We start from the raw sequence: 26041 nt of genomic DNA on the forward strand, positions 1-26041 counted from the left end.
GTATGTATGTGCATATGTATGTACACACATGTATGTACGTATGTATACAAACTTGATCTATGCATAGTTTAGTCATCCATTTTATTGACATGATTGGCATTGGTCAATACGCAGGATAGTTGTTCATTTCATTAGCATTCACACGATTGGCATGTGAAGTCATTCCAGATGGTTAATTGGCTTTTTGTAATGGTATTGCATTGATCTGTCACAACACTATATTGGAAATCATTACTGAGCACATTTTTTCTATTTTGCTAAGCATGCATGTATGTATGTGTGTATGTATGTGCGTATGTATGTATGCACACATGTATGTACATGTGTATGTATGTATGTATGTGCGTACGTATGTATGTCTGTGCATATGCATGTCCACGCATGTATGTACGTATGTATACATACTTGATATTTGCATAGTTTAGTCATTCATTTCATTGACATGATTGGCATTGGTCAGTACATAGTTTAGTTGTTCATTTCATTGGCATTCACACGATTGGCATGTGAAATAATTCCAGAGGGTTAGTTGGCTTTGTTTAATGGTATTGCATTGATCTCTCACAACACGTAGTTTATGATCTCGTAAATGTTTGGTATAGTTGTTCATTGCATTGTTAATTAGAGTTATATTTGAACCATACATACGTGGAATACACAAGGAGTGGCAAATGATGAATGCTCAATTATAGAACTTGAAAGCATATAGAAATGTGATTTGCTAGATGATTGTATAGTTCATGATTCTGTCCTATGTTATATCTATAGTCCTAATTTGCTTGCATATGTTTTTATTTTTTTGTGTTTTTGTCCCTATTTGATTTCCTATGTATGTTCTCGTTGACAAGATTATCAAAAGTATTGAGGATTTTTGGTAGATGATTGTACAGTCATGATTTTGTCCCATGTTATATGTATATTCCTAATTTGCTTGGATATTTTTTAAATTTCTTATTTTTTTTTCCACAATTTGGTTTCCTATGTACGTGCTTCTTGACAAGATTGTCAAAGGTATTGATAAAGTGTCTTTCTCTTGTATTTTTTTATTGCTCTTGATTTGCTAATATTGCAAGACCACACATGCTGATAAAAAATGAGCTATCTGATGATTATTTACTGTGTTTGTAAACGATCAATATTTCTGATGCCATTCCTTGGTGTATTCCATTAAAAAAAAATCAGGTTTTAATTTTTCAAGCATGTTTAGTTCATATATGCAGGATTGACCATCTAACAATACAAACAGTAATGGGAAGATTGAGCAGCATGAGAGGGTTGCCGTCGAATGTGGGGCATAAGGGCATACATCGTGGATTTCTCAGTGTTTTCGTATGTAACGGTGTGTCGTCGAATGTGGGGCATAAAGGCATACATCGTGGATTTCTCAGTGTTTCATGTTTAACGGTGTGTTTTCACACCACCATCAAATCATGGATATTGTTCTATCAAGTTAGCAAGTTTTCATATTTTAGTAATTATGTGAAATTCATTATTAGAATTTCATGATGTTAAAATATGATTTATATGATTAATGATTTTCATGATCTTTTTTTTAAAAATTGCATGTAAAACCTATGTTGCCAAAATTCCACATTTTTTAAGAGCAATTATTAACAAAGCATCATTTTTCTTGTTAAAGTTATCATCAAATGTTTAATGTATGTGAATGTAAAATGGTATATTTTTTCCTATATAATATTTCACGTAAAATTTTAGTTACATATTTTTTTGAATAATTAACTAACTTAATAAATTTATTAAAAGGGAGAGATACATAGAGGGACAGAGAGTGCGGGATAAGAAGGGGGGACGAAGGGACAGAGGGAGAGAGTGAGAGAGAGAGAGAGGAGCTTGTGTGTTCCTGCATTTGTAGAAAGGTGTCTGTTGATGTGTGTTTTATGACTCACCAAACAGTAGAACGAAATACTGAAATATCTTATCCTCTCTTGAATATATATCTGTCTATGACCTCATCAAGATCTTCAAATGTCTCCTCCCCAATTGAAAGTATTTTCCAAGTCAAAGATAGCTAGCAAAATCCTTTTGGTCTTTTCCTCCCTCCACAATATCCTTGTGTGCATAAACTCCATTGAAAATGTTCAGTGTTAGAATCAAGTGATTAGGCCCTTTCAAGCTTGGACGGATAATACTCTCCCTTGGCTCTTTATTTGTTAGGAACTTAATGGTTTCATTCTCTTGTTCACTTCGTGAAATGGAATCCTCTTCCACAAAATACGGATCCTTAACCTCCTTATCCTTATCCTATTCACCCTGATAGTTATCATTCTTCAGTGAACTCTCTTTGCAAATTAACTCAACTAGGTACTTCACTTTTGTCATAGTTTTCACCCAACAGGTAAGGATGTTGCCTTCTGCAATTTTTTCTAAAGGATCTATATCTAGATCATCAGAAAGCTCCTCTTCAATATTATTCATGTCAAGCTTGATTTCAGATCACAAATTATACGATGATTTTGGACTCTGCGGGGACAATTTTTTCCATTAACAGGGTCTCTTCATTTGCTCCAGTCAGCAGATAAAATTCCTCATCCTGAGATGGCTCTTTATATGGCGATCTCAAATCCTGAAATCCATGTAACAATTCACTCTTTATGTCAGCAAGGGTTTCTTGCTTTTTATTGGATGTCCATTGCTCCACACTTCTAGCATATTCATCAATATCAAGGGCATTTAACAGATCAGGATATTTTTTGACATGCTCAATAGCCATTTCTTGTGTTTCCTCATCCATATCATCTATATCATGTCCAGCTTCTTCACAATATATGTCCTTAGCCATTTTCTTGGCAAATTCATATGACTTTGGATGAATTCTAGTATCATCCAATGGATCCATAACATGGTTTTCGGATGCTGCTTGTCCATTCCCTCTAACCCTTAAAAAAACCAATAGCATTTATAAAGACAAGTCGCTTCATAGCCTCTATAGTTGGTTGCTGTAACTATTACCTGCTCAACAGCTTCATACTTTTCATCTGGAGTAAGGAAATGTTCCAGTGAATGAAGCTTCAATGATAATATTTCTTTGCCAAGACTATATAATGTTGCAACCATGGCCAATGGATTCTGAAGATACCGACCAAGAGCCACAACATGCCTCACAATCCCTCTCTGTGTCGGCAACTAGTCTTAAGAGATGCGAGAATTCTCATATAGTGTAGGCAATAATTCATCTGCATAAACAACATTTATTGTGTCCAATCCTTCTGCCAAATCACGTGGATGAACACAAACACAGGGAGGGATAGAGAGAGGACACAAACACACATATTTAGCGGCTAAGTCACAAGGTTCAAGTTTCAATTCGAGTTCGACAATTATTAAGTTCAAATGAACTTGACAATAAATTCAATTCGACGATAAATTTGTCTTACATAATTTTTCAAAAATATATAATATATATGATCACAATTTCCAACAATGGGACAAAAAATAACTTCGTACAAATGATTGCATGTAAGATTATTTTTTACTTTTCTTTGCTAATAAATAGAATTAAAATAAAAAATAATAATCATTTTATTTATTATTGACTAACAAAATAAAACTGTGAATATTCAAGAATAAAAAATATTAATAATGTAGTCTAATTATAAATAAATTAAATCATAAATATTAATACTTTACTCATTATAATCCTTGCGTTTCACTAATTAAATAAGATTAAAATAATTTACATCAAATTCCAATTCCAATTAGAAAATGAACAACCAAACGCAACAAAAAGATATTCCCAGTCATATTTTGTTCCAATTCCAATTTCTAAATTGGCAACCAAATGCAGAATATGGATTTGAAAATTCATCTTCCATGTCAACCAAACGGTCCAACTATCTTCCTAAAATACATAACCAGGTTTTCGAAAACCTGGTTATCAGATAACCTGATTATGAAAGAAATTCATCTTCCCCAACCAAACGGGGCCTAATAGTCAGCACCTGCCCACAACTTGCGCTATCATAAATTGACCTTTCATTCGCCATTATGTTTATTTTGTACTTTTTAATCAACATAAGTGAGGATTGATAAGAATGTTTATTTATTTTTATCTTTCATGATACGTTGGACTTCCATATTCTTTTTCTCAGACCGCACGACACATACACGTGCGAAACCTAAAGATCGAGTCAACGTGACTAATATTCATGAATAGTTGGCGCAAGGATAATGTGCAGTCCTCTATTATAGTGGTAGTATCATCCCATTTCACAAAGCTTCCAAATATAGAAAAAATTAGAGTTTGAGGACTTCATTGTGTGCCTCCAGACACAGTAAAATGATTAGATTGAGCTCCATCATCAATCCCATGTTCTTCAATTAGGATGAACTTTCCAACAAGCTCGCATCAATATTTCATGGAGCAGCTGATATGGATGCATGATTAAGGATCGCGTCCAAACCACGGTGGTATTCACAGATTAGATAATTAAGCATTATGCGAAGGTCTTACCATGTATCGATATTGGCATGATTGGTTGTACATTACTCGTCTCACTTTACCCAATCTCTGCTCAAAACAATTCTATCATAGATAAATCTCACGTTTTGGTGGGCTGTCAATACCGATTCTTAAGATGAAGTATTGGAGAATGTTGCATTTACGATGATGCGAATGTCAGATTAATTTTCGAGCTGAGAAAAGGATAGAGTGGGGATGCCAAACTTGAACCTGGTGAAATACTTTTAGCTAGATCCACGGGTGGGCGATGGACCACCTCTACAACCATCTCTACGAAGAGGCAGGTTGATCGTCAGAGATCCTCTGGATGGGTGTTGTCCAACATCTACTCCATTTTCAAGATCTTACTCTGCATGTATTGTGGTGCCCAAATCGATGAACACGTCATTACCTGGGTCGACAAAGTAATGAAGGAAATATCAGTCATAGCGGAGCCCTAAATCCACAACTTTCTTCCCCTTCTCGCGCCCCTTTTCTTTAAGCGGCGGAAGATGATGATATAGCGCAGCCCCATTACAGTACTCTATGAAAATGGAGAAGAAGCGGTAACAAAGTTTTCTTGCAAGACTCAAATTATTTACAAAGTTATGTGTTTCTTTTTCCTTTCGTTTTAAAATTCAAATCAGAGGAAGAATTTTTTTAAAATATGTTTATTTATATTAAATGAAAATATTTAGATAATAATAATAATAATAATTAATTTACATAAATATATATTAATCAATTTGAACAAATATATAATAATTAATCTTGCTTCTTTTTCTTCCTAGTTCTTTTTTTTGGGAGCTCCTTATCTTAGAATTTTTGTGTGTGTGTGTGTGTATCTCAAGTGGCTTTGCTACCTTTTGAAAAAATTATATTCTTTCTTCAATCTATTATCCATATCATATATATAATATTTTATAAAATTATGAAATCTTAATTATTAGATACTAATAATATAATATATTCAATATTTATTAATTAGTATTAGATATTTTAAAAAACATATGTTTTAAACAAATTTAACATATCGAGTTCTATAGTTATATTTGTAACAAACTTCAATTTTTAGTAAAAGTCATGAAAGACATTATAATATATTCTATATTGAAGTTTAATAGTCCACCAATTTAATTTAGACTTAAAAAAAATTCAAGTGTACCTAAAATATAAAACTACTTAGTAACTCATTTGATAATTTAGTTTTTTTTTTTTTTTTTTTTGGATAATAATGTCTTAGCCATTGGTGGTCGATTAGAAAAATATCTTGAGACAAAGTTTGTCCTGCCATTGAATACCTTTTTATACAATAGTGATTAATAACACAAATCCAATTCTAGACTACATTGAATTAGTAAACTGTGTGCAATGTCACACTAAATGTACCCTCCAAACATGCCTTAGGATGAAAGATTCTTCTCCTATATGTCGTTATAAAGCTCCTTGGAGTACACAAGAAAAATCAAAACTTTATGTTGCCCCAAATGGATACCTAACCCACACCCTTGCACATAATGATGACTGACTAAACCTACACAATCCATAAATACTATCAATTTGGAGGGCCAATGTAGATTTACAGCCCATCCTTTCAATTGATGCACAATTCTCAAATACATTGCAAAGTATGCAACAAAGGCTAATACAAGTTAAAAACATACCATTCCATATTGACTTGCATCTCAACCAAACTAAACTCTAAAAAACCAGCCCCAACTGATTTTCAAAGAATGCTTAGGGAAAACTTAATGGACCATGATATTGGTGCCCAAGAAACTAGCCATCTCTTGCTCAAATTACCACTCTCCAAATGTAGCTGGACATTTGTATCTTTAATTGTCAACCAAAAAAACCTCCATGTACCAATTGCACCCCTGAGAGAACCAACAAACCCAAAAAATATTGAAGCTTACATCTCACGCCCTCTACATTTAGAGAATACTTCACTTATTGAAGTAACTCAAAAATGGACCTTCAATATTAGTCAAAAACAAATCCAATGGAGACACCATCCCACTAAAGCTATTGTCGGTGTTAGTCCATGGTACATAGCCATCCCTCCAAAGGAAGACAAGAATTATGAATCCTTTTGTTGGATTAAATTACTACTATACAAACCATTCTACAACATTCAAATAGATATAGGTATAGCTACTGACTAGGTTGTACGAATTTGGGAAAGTTATGCAACAAAATACAAACCATTGCATGTACGTAGAAATGGTCATGAACTAGTAGACAAAAATGAATTTGCTAGCGCAAAAGATAATGAAAATATCATGCCAAGCATGATTCCTAATGAATGCCAAGTCTTGCCAGGATTGTACCCTGGGTTGCCTATAGACCTAAATGACCTAGATATGCTAGGATGCCATGAATTTGATTTGAGCAATAACTAGGAAGATCAAGATTTGAGTACTCTTTAAGAAAATATAGCTACAACATTCATACAATCAAATCTCCTAGCATTTCAAGCCCCTGCAATAGTTGATCCACTACAAAAACTGGCTTGTCAACAGGACAAAAGAAGGCACATTATATTGTTCTAGCAGATCTACATTTAACACTCAACAATTACCTTTGAAGATTATTGTTTAGGGAATAGCAAGCACAGGAAAGTCACACCTCATAAAAATAATAAAGTACATAACGGTCAACTCAATGCCACATGGGAAATCGCCAATGCTATTACTAGCACCTATAGGCTTAGTTGCATTCAACATTCAAGCATCAACAATTTATTCTGTTCTCTAAATACCAATCAAATAAATGACACCCCTAGAGGGACAAGCACTTGCAACCTTCCAAGAGAGTGTGTATTTCATTCACTATTTTCTTAATAGATGAAATGAGTTTCATTGGACCAAACTTACTAGAAAAAGTTGACATGAGGTTGCGACTGGCATTCCCTACTCAGAATCACATTCCCTTTGGAAGATGCTTAGTTATTCTATTTGGCGACTTAGAGCAACTACCTCTAGTCAAAGACATATGCCTCCACCTCCTATGGTGGCACACTATGGCGCAACTTCAAAACTATTGTTACATTTGACAAAACATTCTGTCAAAGTGGAGATAGTATTGTTCAATTGTAATTTCGTGCACTTCTAAGAAATCTATAGAATGCAACATCGACAATTATAGATTGGAAGCTTCTAATGTCAAGATTAGGGTCCACAATAACTTCACAAGAGAAAAATATCTTTTCATCACCCATACATGTTTTCTCTACAAATGAAAAGGTATTACTACACAAAAAATGCGTATTGCACTCTTTAGCAAAGCTAGTTGCCCTATCAAATGAAGAGCATCTTAAAGGTTTACCATGTTCAAATCTAGATGAAGAAAAACTTCAATTAAAGATCCTCTTGTGTATTGACCAAAAAGTCAATCTTTGTGCAAATTTATGGGTCGAAACTAGACTTGTTAATGGTGCACTTGGAGAACTAAAAAAAATAGTTTATAATGATGGTGAAAAACCACCTCAACTCCCTTTGTTTGTTATAGCTGAATTTAAAAACTACATAGGGCCATCATGGTACCATAACAACCCACAAAATATTGCAATGCTACCAATAAGTCATGGAATTCATCGACAAATACCATTAAAAATGGCATAGGCCCTAACACAATACTAGTTTCAAGGGTTTATCATACATAAAGAAACAATCCACATTGGAAAGACTGACTGCCAAGGGTTAATATTCACAACAATATCAAGAGTACATGAACTTCCAGACCTCTACATTCAACCACCATTCACATTTGAGAGATATGCACGCATGCAACACAACCCATTTGTTGCACGATGAAAAGAAGTGGGGAAATGCCTTCTACTATTATCAACTACACCTCCTCCAACAATACCAATTTTCCACCAACCAATACAACTAATTTTGAATCATTTTTCCAATACATTCAATGCAAAATCAAAGATTATAATTCAAAGTTGATTAATACAAGAGATTTGTTGATTGAAATTTTGTATTCTACACAAGTTACAAGGAGCTTGCTTACCAAATACTAAACGGGCCCACAAATTATAATACTATAAACAAAACATTCTAGAGCTTCGAATAAGAATTTCCACCAGCTCGTTCTCATATAATTAGAACTTGAAAAGTATTTGAAAATACAAAAATAGCTTAGTTTTTGTGTGTAAAACATTCATTGACTATAAATTCCAATTTATATAACCTATATAAGTTTTAAATTTAAAAAAAAAACCAAAAAAACGGCACTAAGGTGAAAACTTCCATACAGATTGAAAGCATGGACTCTACATCATTAATTAATGAACACCAACAAATCTGTCATAATATAAGATATGAACATCAATTTTCCCAGAATATGTCTCTTAATGTCTTTGAATTATGTTGCGTATGCATCAACATATTTTAAGTATACTCTTTATAAATTATTTAGAAACTTGTCGTAGTGTGAACCATTAATAGCAAAACTAGAATTCGGGGCCATATGCTGCTTCTAAGCTAAAAATCTATAATATTGAGAAGAGTCTTTCTAATTTCGTCTATATAAATAAATTTAAACATTAATCTCTCTACAGAAATAAACCAGTGGAGTAGTAGTAACAAATGGAAGCCTAGTCAATGCTCTGCATCTGTTATGAAACCTGTGTGACGAATGGTAGTTGTAATTTACAGAGCTTTCTAATCAAGTAGTATTCCTTCTTGCCATGCTTCATTAACTGATTAAATTCACCTCCAGATAAAGTAACTCAGACACAAAACGGGAAAATCTAATGCATAGCTATGGACTAGACCGTCCACGCGCTCAGCTTGCTTACAACTCTTTCATATAAACTAAATAGCTTTTTATTGAGACAGCATGATGGCTTCAGAGCATCAATGCCGAATTAATTAGTTTATTAATGTGCAACGGCAGGGGCAGGGGCAGGGGCAGGTGCATCTTCGGGGGCAGGGGCGAGCTTGGCGAGCTTCTTCTGACGGGCAAGTTCGATGTCACGGCTCATCTTGCGCGAGTACATCTGAGCAAAGGTGATGGGCTCCTCCATGAAAGACTCCTCTCCCTCCTCCAACTTCAGCGGGTACACAATTGCATCCTGCGACGGATTCTGAAACGTGGCAATCGACAATCTGCTGTAGTTGGAGTTCACCACGGCCTGATGATCCGCCGTCTTGAACTTCCCGTTGCTCAGATACTGATCAATCAGGACATATCCACAATGAGAAATTCACTGTTATTCTTAAATATCACACACTAGGAAGAAATCAACAACCTTGCAAAAGAATTGACGAGGTGGGAGGGTTTTAAGCTGTCTAAGGAAGAAATACTGACATGCATATGGTCTCCGAGATTGACAACGAAAGCCCCCTGGACGGGCTGGACAGTGATCCAGTTTAGGCCGTCATCCTTGGTGGCCTGGAGGCCGCCCACCTGGTCTTGGAGGAGCAGAGTGATGGTACCCGGGTCAGTGTGGCGCTTGAGGCCGAGGGTCATATCAGGCTCAGGGCATTTGGGGTAGTAGTTTATCACCACCTTCTGATCCATCTCCACGCATGCCTTGGTCACCGCGTCGGCTTCTAATCCCAGCGCCTCTGACACGATCGCCAGCAGCTTGCTAGCCAGACCCATCAGCGCCTCGCTGTACTTGTCTACGACCTCTCTGCACCGAGGAACCAACCGCTTAAACGTTACAGTAAGACTTAATTCCTAGATAAAATTAAGATTTAGGACAAGGGGATTTTGAATTATTACCTCCACCCCACGGGCTTGTCGGGCCAGCGTGTATAGTCGCGCTGGTGGAGGGGCTGGGCGAAGTAAGTGCAGATTTCTCTCCAGTCGAGGACCGCCTCGCCCTGCAGATGGCTGCTCACCACGAATCCTCCGCGCTTGCCGCCGCGCATGTCGTATTTGAGCTTCTCCTCCGCGGGAAGTGCGAAGAAGTCTCTGGAGAATTGAGTCATGGTGCGCACGAGCTCCTCCGGGACGCCGTGATTGACCACCTGGAAGATCCCCCATTCTTTGCAGGCGCTGGTGACTTCCTCCTTCACGCGCTCTCTCTGAGGGCCCTCGATTCCCTCCAGAGAGATGACGGGAATGTCGCTGCTGAAGACGTTGTATGCCACTTTGGGCCTCTCGTCCTCGTCTCGCACGAACATCGACTGCAGCGATTTCGCCGTCTCGGCCTCGCCCACCGGGAGAACATCGGGTCGCTCTGACGGAATCGCAGGGGCTGCGGCTCCTGCCGCTGCAGCTGGTGCCATTTTTTGTGTGACTAGAAAGAGAAGGCAAGTTTAGTTGGGTTAGAGTGATCGGAGAGGAGAGGCTGTGAGGGCCTTGTTCCCTTGTGGGGTTCATATGGGGATGTATTAAAGAGGAGATAATGGGGGGTGGTTGAAGTGCGTGCTGTGTTACCAGCAAAAGGTAGATAGCGAGACGGGCAGCTGATTGAACGATAGTTGAGGATGTCATGCCTACCATTCCTGCCCACCTCGTACCCAAAAAATCACTCGCCGTCTCATGACCACGTCCCCTGTTTAATCAAATAACATCGTGAAGCGTAATGTAATCCTCGAAGCTACCCAAATCGTGCGTGCCATGCCCAAATTCAACATCAGAACATTTGTTGCCATTTTTCAATAATAATAACTTTGTTGAGGAGAAAAGTCACATTTTAAAAGCTTTGTTTAGGGAAGAAGTCACTTTGTTGTAATATTCAAATTCAAATCCAACTAATCTTATTATGGAGAGGCCTTATGAGGAGGTCTAAGTTCTATTTTTTTGAGGAAGACACGGTTCTATTAAAAAAAATTGCTGTCAATTATATTATTTGGACTATTTTTCATTTAAATAACAACTTTTACTTATCAATAAAAATAATAAAAATCTTATTTTTATTAAGTGTTTAGAAAAAGGAGTGGAGTTACAAATCGTTCTCTTAGCTTAGGAATGGGTTTTTGATCATTTATCAAATATTTAATTTTAGAATTTTCCGAAGAAAATTAATTTTGGTGGAAAATTTGTTTTTAACTTATCCTTCTTATACATAATCACTAACTTCATTAAATGTTGAAGTTTAAGATTTTAATGTCTAACTAAGCTACGAAATTCATGAGACCACCTCCTTTAAAGTACTATGAAAAAGTTGCAACTAACTCCAAATTGATATTTTAGGAAACCCCCTGTCATGGGAACCCAACCTTACCAAACCAAACACACCCCAAACCTATAATATTGCCTCTATCTCATATATTGAAGGTGTGTGCAGCATAATTTCTAAAAACTTTAGTAGAAAGTGTACTTGTGCTTTTAATCTCATCTCCACCATTAGAAGGCTTATTCCATTTGTCAACAAGCCTTTACCTTCTCTTCTCCACTTGAGAGTATATACGATTCATTTTTCTTGTGTCATTCCATACATAGGGAAGATTAGGCAATCCATCAACACTACTATTAAAAAATATTGTGCTAATATCAAACATGATAGGATCGCCAAATCTACCCTTGCATAATACTCCTATAAAATCAAACAGCACAACTTTTTTGAGAGTATGCTAGCCATTACAAAAGAAATGCAAAATTCAAGGACTTATCACCATCAAAAGTCGTACTTCCAATCTGAATTGTGATTAAGGATGGCATCTAAGCTCAAATGGGCAATCCCTATTGTACACATTTTCTTTGAGCTATCCTTCTTAGTCATGTTTCTGAAGTCTTCTCACCATTCCTTCTTAGTTAGTTGAGCTTTTCATGGCTTCTCTTTCTCTTTCTTCTAATTTAGACCTTTTACTAAATCACACTCCAAACTCTCTACCCCCAACCCTTGGATTATCCTTTCCTCCTTTATTCTCTCATTTTCTTGGTGTCCAACTCCTTGTTAGTTCTTATTGATAGATGAGATACTTATGCATCTATTGTATTCTTTTCTGATTAGTTTAACCAATTGTTATGTTGAATTAAATAATTTGAATATAAAGTCTATATTTCATAAATTTTATTGATATTTATTTCATGTTTTTTCCAGTAATTATGAAAAATATTATTTTACTAAAAGGTTTACCGAATTGCACACATCAAAAACTTAACCAGAGCGTGCGCCCATATGCCTGGAAACTAAACTAGAGATCATTCTCACATGGAGAATATACAAATATTACATGAGTTTGATCACCGTACCAAAACGAAGAGTGCAAAGTTCATACCGATAGATCGTAACTAAGGAAAAACAAAAGAAGAAGAACTATACCATGGATGACCAATGATGTTATTACTGCATTCAACCTTATCTATCTCAAATGCTCCAGTAGGATCTGTGCTGTTACCTTCCAACTAGGAGCATCAAGATCGTGTTGTTAGCGGTTAATTCTAACTCCAAATGCCCCGAGCCAATACGACCCTCGGCCTCTAGTGCCACACCGATCCAGGCACCACTACTCTGCTTCTCCAAGACGAGGTGGCTAGCCAGCTCGAGGAAACCAAGGATGACGACCTCAACTAGATTACTGTCCAGCCTGTCCAAGGAGCTTTCGTAGTCAATCTCGGCCACCATATGCAAGTTAGTATTCCTTCAACTTTTTAAACTCTCCCATTTCATCAATTTTGCAAGGTTGGGTAAGTCTAATCATAGGTATGTCATTGTTTAAATTCATTTAGTTTAACCAATTATCATGTTGAATTAAATAATTTGAATAAGTAGTCTATAGTATATATTTATTTCTTCTTTTTATCATTTTTTATGTCTTTTGTTTCAATAGTAATAGAAACATTATTTTTCTTTATTTCTTTGGTCCATTCTACAAATAGTCCGTGCAAAATTAGTTTCCCTTTCTTCAAATTGTATAGTTTATTGTGTTTAATTTAATACATCAAATCAAATATCAAATGATATTAAATTCTTGAATGAAATATATATTATTGTATATATGTCATTTTGATTTTGACTTTTACTATATATATTATTAAAATGACAAGGACAATAAAAAATAAAAATAACATGATGGCACAAAAGACAAGGATATTAATTCTCATCGTCAATTTTGAAGTGAAGTCTCTTAATTGGCTTGATCTCATCCCAATCATTACTTCTATTAAAAAATATTGTCTTTATTACCAATTTTTCTTATCATTCAAATTGGCGACACTTAGTATCCTAAAAGCTAAAGGATCATAGGAAAAGAATACAAAAAAGAAAAAGAAAAAAAGAAAATTCATGATGACAAGAACTACATCATAGGCTAAAAACTACATATACGCCCAATGCAACATAAGAAAGCATAATGAAGGCTGCTGAAGGAAGTAATGTGTAGCTATAGGGATAAAAAATGGAGAAATACATGCTACAAGAAATGTGAAACGTTGAGTAATCATCCATTTCATCAAAGGGTGTGGGTGAGTACACCAAGATTGTGTAAAAGAATGACATATAAGTGGACACCTTTTTTCTCAAATCAGGTAAATTTGAACTTGGAGGAGACATTTGAGGTTCATCCACTCAAAATGAAAATATGTGTAAAATATATAAATTGTAGTGCTTTGAATCTATTTTTCTAAACTACTAGAGTTTGTACAAAAATAAGATTAGGTGGGTCAAACCACACAAAAAATAGTTCCTGATTTTTTAAGAAAACAAAACATAGTTTTCGTGTGCAACACAAAAAAACATATTTATATTTAGTATTTTGCATAACCCTTTAGTAGGATGATAGTTAAGAGTCATATCTAGATTTTTAAAACTTTTTGATAAGTATATTATTTTTTATGAATTATTGAATTGACTACATTCTGAAATTTTGTTACCTGTTGGGTGCTGAGCATAAATTGTACCAAAACAATTGAAAATGGAATCCTTTTTTCTTAAAAGAGTATAGAGTCAAGTGTAGAACAATAATATATAATTTATTTTGAATTTGGTTAAATATATCAAAAGTTATTAAAAAAATGGTAGACATATGTCTGCAAGGAATGTCAAGGCATTGGTAAAAGTAATTAAAGTTTGCATTGTTAATATTGTCGAAAAGTAGAAAAAATTATATGGTTAGAAAGCTAAGAAGACATGTAATATTTTGGTAGTAATTTTAGAGATACCCACTTCACCATTAGCAAACTTGATGAAGGCAAAGATCATAATTCATCTTAGAAGATGAAAAAATGTCTAAAGGAAACAAAATTGGAGGGAAAACAGTCTCCCAAGCCTTTGGGTCATTTCTCGATGCTATCACTAAGCCATAATCCGATCAGGTTTCTAGGATTCAAATAACCTAATCAGGTTATGGAAATGAAAAAGTGCATTCAAAACCCAATTAGGTTATTCAAAACTTGATTGGGTTTTGAAGAACTAAAATTAGGCTTTACTCTGAAGGCCATAACTTTCACATACAGAGTCCGATTGACCCCGTTCAAAATGTGTTGGAAATATATTGAAGCAATTTAAAACATCATGTAAATAAATCAATCCTATGTTATCAAAATTTAATTTTCTATCAATTTGAATTAAGTATAATCTAAAATAGATAACCATTGTTTTCCAAATGCGTAATCAATAGGTAAACACAAATTTTATCATATTGTTAATTCTCTCCCTCTCAAACACACATTAACACACTTATAAACTAACTAATTCAATCCTAAGATATCTCTCTTACTAACTCCTAACCTCTCTCTCTCTCTCTGTCTAACTTGTTACCCTTAAGCATTGTCTCTCTCTGAGTAATCCCTAACACCTCCTCTCTCTCTTATCATTCCCCCTCCATGATATCCCATTCTCTCCATATTTCTCACTCATTCCATCCTATCCATATTTCTCACTCTCTCCATCCTATCATGTAATCTCTCTCTCTCTCTCTCTCTCTCTCTCTCTCTCTCTCTCTCTCTCTCTCATCATATCAAAGAGAAAGAGAGAAAGAGAAAGAAGGGGATATATGTGTGTGTATGAGAGAGAGAGAGGTAAGGAGTTGGTGTGAGAATGAGAGAGGTTAAGAGTTATTAAGAGAGAGACTAGGAGTTACTGAGTGAATGAGTGAGTGAGTTTGTGTGTGAGAAAGAGATAGAGGGAGTGAGAGAGATGATAGAAAGATAAAAACTATGATGATACTCTTACCTACCTATTCACTCCATGTTTGGAAAATAATGACTGCTTATTTAGGCCATGATTGATTAAAATTGATTGAAATTAAAATCTTGATTTTCTACTATTATTTTAGTTGCATTATGCCTTAGATCTCTTCAATATCTTTCCAACACATTTCAAATGGAGTCAATCAGAGTTTGAATGTGAAAGTTATGTCTTTCGGAGTGGAGCCTATTTTTATTTCTTCAAAACCCAATCGATTTTTGAATATATTTTTCATCGTAGAAACTTGACCAGGTTTGAAAACCCAATCGGGTTTTGTTTTTTATTTATTTTTTCTAGGCTTCGTAACCAAGCCTAGCCACTTTTTGAAATTTCATATAACTTGATCGGGTTATGAATAACCTGATCAAGTTATTCACAATTTTATTTTTGTTGTGGTGTCTACTAACCCACCTGTGTTGCTACAAGAAATCAAAAGTTACATGTTGCTATAGGAAGTGTGCAGTTTCACTATTATAGCCACTTTAAATTTGGTATAGTCACATATGAAATCCTATGACTCTATAAATTGGTGAGAATTTAGATATTGATGTTAGGAACAATTTTTTTCTTTCTAGCGAAATTTACATGGAAGTTTAAAGGGTCATTTAGCTCATTTTCTAAAACCTACTTGCCCCAAAAAAAATTTTGAGCCTGCATAATAGAAAGAAAAATTTGGTATGACCACATATGAATGCCTATGACTCTATAAATTTGTGAGGAGCTAGCTATTGATTTTAGGAAAAAAACTTTGTTATTTCTAGAAAATGAATTACAAACATATAGGGGGTCATATAATTCATTTTTTCAAAAACTAGCCTCTTGAAATAAATATTGATGCATGTTTTTAAATGGCTGAATATTTGAATTGTAAATGCCCAAATTTAAGGAAGTTATGATGCATTGATTAATATTGCAAAATATTAAATAAAATGATGTCTTATAAATCATTTTATTAAAAACTTATCTTCAAATGAAAATTAAGGAAGTTGGCAAGATAAAATGGCAAGTTACATATACCTTCTAGTAGATTTTTAGGGGGTCAGATTTCAAACATTAGCATGATCCATGGAGATGAAAGATTACACCTACCATATAATTTGAGGGGAATGATAGATATACTTCCATTTTGAGGGATAATTTAGGTTATGGTTTGTGAACCTATTAATACCCCTCTTTGGCATTTTTCAGTTAGCTCTTACATTCTACCTCCTTGGGAGTTCTTGCACTCTACCTCCTTAGAGTTAGCATTTTTCCTCCTTGGAGAGATAGTCTTTTTTGTAGCTCATATTTGATTTTGTGATGCATTTTTTGAGCCTTTGATCATTTTTAAATAATATATTAGTGATCCTCTTTGACCCTATTATCAATTTGTCATTGTCTTTTAAGCATTTCCAGCTCTAAGTTAGTGTGTTTTTTATGAAACCTTGGCTTAAGTTAAATGTTTGAGAGGAATTTGAGAAATAGTTTTTGAGTTAAGTGTAATTTGTGTGTAATCTTGGTTTGGAAGTTGTGAACAAGTTTCCTTCTTTTGAACCCCCACACCTTTTAACATTTTATGCACTTAATGTTAGTAGGATCTTTCTGTGATCAAGCTGTTATATTCATTTCTAGTTGTGAGTTTTACATTCAAAGTTTCATCTCCCTAAAAAGTCTTTGTGGATCACCTTCATTTCAAATCAAGTTATGTTATGTTTACTCTCTCTCACCTTTTCCTATCAAGTTCAAGTTAAGTTTTAAGAGGTGATTCAAGAGAAGTTGACCCTATGTACCTGAGGCTGATCCTTAACATGGCATACCCATAGGCCTAGGATCATCCCATGTTTCACTAGATTGCTAAAATTTCATTTCAACATAGGGGTGTAGTCTAGGTGACAACAATTTTTGGCACATCTAGTGGGACAATCATTTAAAGATTCAAACAAGTTTTTAGAACCTCCATCGGTCATACCATAGTTTTTGGCATGCCCAATGGGAGAAGAATTTCAAAGATTTCAATTTAGTTTCCAAAACCTATAGTGGTCATACAATAGTTTTTGGCATGCCTAGTGGGACAAAGATTGAGAGTTTTCAATCATTTTCAAGCTTATGCTGCTTCCATTTGGTGTGTATAGTTGTAGATGTTTCCTTTGGAGGCAAGAAAGTCACACACATGGGGTATGAATATTCACTGGTTTCAAGCAGATTATGTTAATTTTATAAAAGAAAAGTTTACTTTTTTTGATTTACAAGTGGTTCCATGAACCTATGTTTTATCTGAGCATTGATTATCTTTATTTCTATTCATAAGAGCATGGTCGATCATTCCCCTTTTAATGAAAATTTCATATGTCCACCACTACCACCTCCTCAAGTAGTTCAAGGACCTTTGCATCCTCCTATCATGGCTAGAAATCATCCTTTAGTGGCCTTTAATCAAGGAAACCCATTGAATTTGTAGCAACATGATGATATCCCTATAGCATCCCTTAAAGTCCTACCTATCTTCACCAGGGAGGACCAAACTACATTGATTAAGAATATAAGAGATATTGCAATCCTTTGTGGCCTATATCATGTTACCCAAGATAATGTAGCCATGAGGCTATTGGAAACATCACTTAAAGGGAGAGCCCTTCAATGGTTTAGGTGGTTACCAGTTAGTTTTATATCCACTTGGGATGAGTTAGGAGTTGCCTTGACTAGTCAATTGGAAGATAAATACGACCATCTTTCCCTAGTAGAGCATTTAACTAATACTAAGATGGTACCTCATGTTCATATGATCGATTTCAATTTTAGATTCTAAAGGACATAGAGTAGGATCCTTGTTGGAGTAAGACCTCATAATTCTAGTATGCATTCATATACTACCTAATGGCTCTTAATAGTGACATGTTAGTCATGATTCAGTCTATGTGAGGGAATACCTTACTTGGAGCCTTTGATATTGCTATAAGAGCTAAAAATAGCCTCATTCAAGTTGGGAAGATAGCCCCAATACCCCCTATGCCCATTTTTCCAAAATTGTAGCTAGTTCCTAAAGTAATTCCAGCCTTGGAAGCTATCCCACCTATCTTAGCACTCCCCGCCCAAGCTACTAACATAGCCCCTCAAGAATAAAATCACTCCCAAGAGATTAAAGAGATTAAGGAACATAATCAAATCATTCAAAAATATTAAGAAGACTTTGGTAATGAGGTTGTTAGTCTTAAAAAGTGGCACTTTCAACAACTCCATGAGAGTCAATTTGCTCCCAGTTGTCATGATGATTTTCATAATCATTTTCAACATGTTGGTGCCTAGAAGGGACATTATGAAGAGGTTATTGATAAAAAAGAGGATCAAATGAGTGTGTTCATTTCCCAAGTACAAGAGCTTGAGGCTCAAGAAACTACTTACATCCCAAGTCAACCTACAATGCAAGATTTTTCTAAGCTTTAAATCCCAAGTTTCTTGAGTTATAAACCTCCAATAGATTTGGAACAACCTTTACTCAAGCTTAAGATTGAAAATAATCAACCAAAAGAAGAAAATAATAGTATGCTCAAGATGGGTAGCTAATTCAATAGCTTACATTCATTCATCAAGAGGAAGAATTTGTAGTTTAGTAGATAGTGCCATATGAAAAGCTCATTCCAAAAGCTCAGTCATTGCTTGATGTTCTAGTGCAACATGTGAAGGAGAGTTCATTTGATTTCTTTGATGAGCTTCCTTCTTTTGTGAGGGAGGGAGAAGATGAGGTTCATGTTGTAGAAAAGGAAAACCATGATATTCTTACATTGAACTCGAGACAAAAAATAGAAGAGATCCAAGAGTAGAGCCATCTAAGACAAGAGAAATCAGGTATGTCATTTGAGATGTCTATGTATTTTGAGCATGATGATGGACATACCTCATTGGTTGTAGGAGATAATGATGAGCAAGAAGAAAGAGTTATGATTTGTTATGAATTATCTTTTTTTGTTGAGAATAATGGGGAATATGTGATTTAAAACATATTATCACAAAAATAAAATATTAATGAGACAGTAGTTGACCAAAGCTTAGAAAATGATTTTGACAGTATTGTAAGAGTTTTTTGTGAGAAATTTGCTACTGAAAATTTAGAGTGTATGGATGTTGCACAAACTCCTATTTTGGAAAGCATTTTTCCTAATGATTCTAGACATGAATGTAAGATAGATCCATTTCTTAATAGCATTCAATAGGTTGATAGTTTTGATAAGCTTCTAGCTATCTTAATAGAAGAAGATGATTCCCTGACTATGGAGGAATAATTGGCATGGTTTTCAATCATGCATAGTAATAATGATGAATCAAAAAAAAGGAGAAACAATATAAAAATTAGAAAAATATGCTTAAAAATTTGTGCTCTCAAGAGGTTGTCCAATCAAGTATTTTGCCCAACTCAAGTCAAGTGAGGAGTCATCATTCCACCAACACTTGAACATGACAGTGTTGAGGAGAGGACACAGATACAATATGTTGATTTATTTAAAAATACAAAATTTTTCAATCAGCTTGGGGAAGTAAGTGAAAGTTTCCTCATTCTTTAGAAGATGTTGCATAGGTTGATTATGCATCTTTCATTTTCCCATCTCCTCATGTTTTCCTATATGTTTGTCTATCATTTCAAGCCAAGGAGGAAAAGAAGCTATTTTAGCCAACTAGTAAATGGATCTATTTAACATCTTTCATTGCTGGTTAGGCTAGGGTAGATTAGTTTTTAAATTTTCCCTAAGTCTTGGAGAACAATGCAATTTTCAGTTCCAATTTTTAGTTTAGCTTGTTTCAGTTTTGGTTTTGTTGCTAGTTTTTATCAAAGGAGACTCTATGCCCAATGGACAAGCCATGAAAATTGGTTAGATGATGCTTAACATGCAAGCAATCAGTAGAAGTCATAAGAAATGTTACCATTTTTTTTTATCATTCAAATTGGTGACACTTGGTAGCCTAAAAGTTAAAGGATCAAAAGACAAGAATATTAAAAAAAAATCATTGTATTAGGAACTTTCATGGTGACATGAATGACATCATAGGCTAAAAATTACATAAGCCCAATGCTACAGGAGAAAGCATAATGAAGCCTGCTGAAGGAAGTAAAGTGCAACTACAGGAATAAAAATGGAGAAATACATTCTACAAGAAATTTGAAACCTTAAGTAATCACCATTTCCATCAAAGATTATTGCTATAGGAAATTTTAAAGTTACATGTTGCTATAGGAAGTGTGTAGTTTCATTGATATAACCACTTTAAAATTTAATAGGATCACATATAGACTCCTATGACTCTATAAATTAGTGAGAAGTTAGATATTGATGTTAGGAACAAATGTTGTTCTTTCTAGGAAAGTTATATGGAAGTTTAAAGGGTGATTTAGTTCATATTCTAAAAACAACTTGCCCAAAAATTATGTTTTAGCATGTAGTAGAGAAATACAAATTTGATACGGCCACATATGAATGCCTATGACTCTATAAATTTGTGATGAGATAGCTATTGATTTTAGGAACAAACTTTGTTCTTTCCAAAAAAAATTGATACGGCCACATATGAATGCCTATGACTATATAAATTTGTGATGAGATAGCTATTGATTTTAGGAACAAACTTTGTTCTTTCTAGAAAAAATATTATAGACATATAGTGGGTCATATAATTCATTTTTCTGAAACTATCCTCTTGAAATAAATGTTGATGCACGTTTTTAAATGGCTGAATATTTGAATTGTACATGCCCAAATTTCAAAAAGTTATAATGCTTAGATTATTATTGTAAAACATTATTTAAAATGATTTTCTTATAAATCATTTTATTTAAATGTTATCTTCAAATGAAAATTAAGAAAGTTGGCAAGATAAAATGGAAAGTTACATACACCTACCACTAGATTTTTAGGGAGATGTTAGATTTCAAATTTCAACATGATCCATGGAGATGATAGATTACACCTACTAGCTGATTTGAGGGGAATGATAGACATTCTTCCATTTTGGGGGATAATTTAGGTTATGGGTTGTGAACCTATTTATACCCCTCTCTTTGGAATTTTTTAGTTAACTCCTACATTCTACCTCCTTGGAGAGTTAGTCTTGTTTGTAGCTCACGTCTGATTTTATGATGCAATTTTTGAGCCTTTGCTCCTTCTGAAATAATATAGTAGTGATCCTCTTTGGCTCTATTGTCAAATTTTCATTGTCTTTTAAGCATTTCCAACTCTAAGTTAGTGTGTTTTTCATGAAAGCTTGACTTAAGTTAAATGTTTGAGAGGCATTTGAGGAATAGTTTTTGAGTTAAGTTTAATTTGTGTGTAATCTTGGTTTGGCAAGGATACTACTCTATTATATACATAAGCCCTTAACATTCTCTAGAAGCAAGGTTCAAGGTAAATTCCATTGACTAGAATTGGTAGAATATCACCATCAGGCCTAGAAAATTGAAAAGAATTGGCCTCTTTATAGTTGGTGATAACATATGGGCCACTCCACATAGCATCAAACTTAGAGTGTCTACCTAGATTAGCTCTGTCTACATCCCACTTGAGAACAAGGTCTCCCTCTTTGAATATTCTAGTTGTAGCCTTCTCATCAAAGCTTCTTTTGACTTTTTGCTAACGTGACTCAAGTTTATGTATAGCTTTCTATCTTTTTTCTTCTAGTTCAATCAATTCTACCAGCCTGACTATCATGGCATCATTCTTAGGTAGCTCCAATTGATGAGCTAGTTCAAGAGAGGGAAACTCAAGAAAAATAGGAAATTGTTCTTCCTATCCATATACCAACATAAAGGGTGAGTTCCCAAATGCTCTCTTGGGTGTAATTCTATTAGCCCAAAGGGCAATCTTCAACTTAGCATGCCAACACCTCTGATTATCTTCAATTGTCCTCTTCATTATTTTGATGAGGTTCTTGTTGGAGGATTCAACCAAGCCATTCTCTTGGGGATAATAAATTGAGGAAGTACTCAAATATATTCCATGTTCAATAGCCCAAGAGCATATATGAGTTCCAACAAAAGACTTGGTGTTATCTAATATGATAGTTGAAGGAACACCAAATCTAGTCACTATTCCATCAAGGAACTCAACCACTGAAACCTTTGTTGCATCCTTCAAAGATACTACTTATGTCCACCTTGTGAAGTAATTTGTGGGTTCCAAGATCCATTTGTGGCCAGAACTAGAGGTTGGGTTTATTGAACCAATGAAATCCAAACCCCATTGAGAAAAGTGTTGATCTACCTGAATAGGATGAAGAGGAAGAGCATACAATATTTGTTTTCCTAAGAAGAATGTATATTTCTCACATTTCCTCACCCATTTATGAGAATCATTGAATAAGGCTAGCCAATAATAACCAACCCTCATTATTTTCATTGTTGTAATCCTAGCTAAGAAATGACCACCGATAGGGCCATCATGGAACTCTTTTAATAACCTATTGATCTGATCTATTTTGATACACCTCAATAGGACTCCATCAGAATCCTTCCCAAACAATATTCCATCCACCAAAATATAAAGAATAAATTTTAATCTAAACTATCTTCTCTTGGCTCTATTTAGACCTTGAGGATATCTTCCTTCTACTAAGAAGGTAGTCATGGCATGCAACCAATCATTCTTATTTCCATTCTTTACTAGTTACTCACCTTGTATTAAGAGGGTGGCCTCCTCAGATGTCTCAAAAGATGAGGCCATTTTCTCACACAATCCTTTTCCTCTCACAAGCTTGGTTATTTTAATATCAATGTCATTCTCCATGACCTTGGTGATCCATCCATCATTCTTTTCATTGATATCATTTTTCAAAAGAAACTCCTTTACACTTGCATGTGGGACCAAAAGTTGGACCTTGTTATGAGATATAAGATGTCTAAACTTCTTGAGAGACCTTACAATAGTAAGAACTTTCTTTTCTACATAGCTATATCTACCCTCATAATCTTTAAGCCCTTCACTAAGGAAAGAAATGGGCTGCTCTAGATTATCTTCATTTAACTAGGTTAGAACAGCCGATATACTTGACTCTCCTCCAAGAGATTAAGGGATAAAATATCTGTCAAAGTTGGGATTGATAAGAGTAGGAGCTGATGCAATTAATTTCTTGATCTCTTCAAAATTGGCCTTCCCTTCTTTGGTCTAGGTGAACATCATATTCTTCTTCAACATGGATGTGAGAGGTTTCACCATGGAAGCAAGATCAAGGATAAGCCTTCTCACAAAGTTGATCCTACCAAGAAAACTCTGCAATCCTTTCTTGTGGCTGGGAAGTGGGAGGGAGATAATTGTTTCCACCCTTTTTGGATCTATTGCTATTCCATCTCTTGATACAACGTGTCCTAGGAGCTTTCCTTGATCAGTGGAAAACACACACTCTTTTGGGTTTAGGGACACACCATACTCTCTATATCAAGATATTTTTTCGTGGCTAATATTCATAAATTGACTAATTTTATAAAAAACTTGCTAGTAATTTGGCTAATAATTTAAGATTTAATGCAACCTAAATTGCCACATTTTTATTAAATTTAGTTCTAAAATATTTAAAATTGCTTAATAATTTATCTTATTAAAAAATTAAACTCAAAGATTCTCCACAATATTTGATACATGATTAGATTTGATTCACCTAAATATTATATATATTATCGAAGAAATTAAAATTAATTCTCCAATAATTATCATAATTATTAGTCACTTTAGGGATATGTCACCAATATTTAGTTTTCACTATTGATTTAAAATATAATGCGATTATCCTCATAATTTCCATGAGATAAGACATGTTCAATTTTGATTTGTAATATTCCATGATGATTAGCAAATTTCTTATTAAATTATTGAGATTCGTTAAGATTTTCTACTCAAGAATTATGATCCAAAATAATTGCCATTGTAAATAATATTTAAAATAAAAAAATTGAGAGATTCATCGATAAAAAAAATTTGGTTTTTCAAAATAATGAAAGATTCACCAATATTTTATATCTTTTTCTAGAGGGGGGTTTCTTAAAATTTACCCCACTTTGCATTTGATGAACACCTTCCTCAAGTGATCAAAGTGATCTATTGTATGTTTTGAAAAGATAGTTATATCATCAAGATATACTACCACAAAATTCTCCAATATGTCATTGAAGGCCATCTCCATTGTCTTTCAAAATGTAGCACCTACATTGGTTAGTCCAAAAGGCATTTTACAATAGGCATAAGTACCCCATTTAGTAGTGAAGGTTGTCTTGTATCGGTTTGACTGTTCGACTAACACTTGGTTATAACCTAAAAAACCATCTAAGAAGGAAAACCTTTCTGAACCACTAACCTTGGACATAATTTGTTCTATAGAAGGAAGGGAATGGTGATATTTAAGATAAGCCTTATTAAGGTCCTTAAAATCTACACATAATCTAATTTCTCCATTCTTCTTTCTAACATGAACAAGATTGGCTACCCAAGAAGATTTCTTAATAGGGAAAATGATATTAGCCTCTATAATCTTGGACAACTCTTTTCTCATTAATGATCCAATCTTGGGGTTGACTGTCCTTTTCTTTTGTCTAACAGGCTTTGCATCATGGTTTAAACCTATAGTACAATGACACAAGCTTGGGTCAAAAACCTTTATGTCTTCATATGTCCAAGCAATAACATCACTGAATTCTTGACATATATTAATGAAAACTTATTGTTTAGTTTCAGTGTATACCTTTCCCAAGATAAGAGTCTTTCCATCAGCAATAGTGATAGGCATGTAGTCATCTCTTCTTGCAATCAAGTTCGAACCCTTTCTTTTTGCTCGATCATTAGAGTTGAATATGCCCCCTAAAGTGACTAGACCTGTAGGCAATTTGTTAGAATTCAGATTCACATTTTGATCCCTATATTGACATTGCAACTTAGACTGATTTTTAGTAGAGAATTCTGCTTCATTTTGTAGGAAATTAACAATTTGCAAATCAAAATCAAATACTTTCCAATTTGTGCAATTATCTAGGACAACAAGCCTTACAACAAGTCTGATTTGTTGTTCCTTTACATCAACAACTTGTTCTAGTATGTCATAATGAGCACCAATTACTGCAAGCCTATTAGCATGATTATTTTTATTCCTAGGAACACTTTGAATGTTGAATTCTTGGAAGCCTTCAAGTAGATCTCAAACTCTATGTTTGTATGACTTGAGAAGGTTTTTCTTTGTGACATTTTGATTTCTAATCTGATTTACATGCTACTCACTGTCCCCAAATACTTTCAAGAGCTTTATGCCTCTTCTTTGTACAAGTTGGAGACCTTGGATCAAGGCTTCATACTCAGCCACATTATCAGTGTAGATGAATTAGAGTCTATATGAAAAGTAATATTTCTCCAAACTAGGGGAAAGAAGCATTACACCAACACCTGAACCATTTTTGTTCCTTGAGCCATCAAAGAACATATTCCACAATCCATTTGTATCTTCTTTTGCTTTCATGAGATTGGGAATAGGAGCACCCTCCTTAA

General features: G+C 34.5%; 1 protein-coding gene across 1 annotated transcript; it reads right to left on the bottom strand.

The window, feature by feature from the left end:
* Window positions 1-8980: 8980 nt before the first annotated feature.
* On the bottom strand, window positions 8981-10788 carry LOC149564839 (naringenin,2-oxoglutarate 3-dioxygenase-like). Its single transcript, XM_089818411.1, has 3 exons — window positions 10202-10788; window positions 9782-10109; window positions 8981-9644 (listed from the first exon to the last, which is right to left on the bottom strand). The coding sequence occupies exons 1-3, from the start codon at window positions 10708-10710 to the stop codon at window positions 9351-9353; spliced, it is 1131 nt and encodes a 376-aa protein (XP_089674537.1). The 5' UTR covers window positions 10711-10788; the 3' UTR covers window positions 8981-9350.
* Between the last annotated feature and the right edge of the window lie 15253 nt (window positions 10789-26041).

The sequence above is a fragment of the Cupressus sempervirens genome, chromosome 3, assembly GCF_028749045.1.
Source record: "Cupressus sempervirens isolate cs-2001-9-10 chromosome 3, ASM2874904v1, whole genome shotgun sequence".
NCBI classification, from domain to species: Eukaryota; Viridiplantae; Streptophyta; class Pinopsida; order Cupressales; family Cupressaceae; genus Cupressus; species Cupressus sempervirens.

Coding starts and splice junctions, on each gene's coding strand:
- LOC149564839 (XM_089818411.1), bottom strand. CDS start 10,710: ATGGCACCAGCTGCAGCGGCAGGAGCCGCAGCCCCTGCGATTCCGTCA. Junction 10,110..10,201: donor GACAAGCCCGTGGGGTGGAG/GTAATAATTCAA, acceptor TCCTCGGTGCAG/AGAGGTCGTAGACAAGTACA. Junction 9,645..9,781: donor ATCTCGGAGACCATATGCAT/GTCAGTATTTCT, acceptor CTGATTGATCAG/TATCTGAGCAACGGGAAGTT.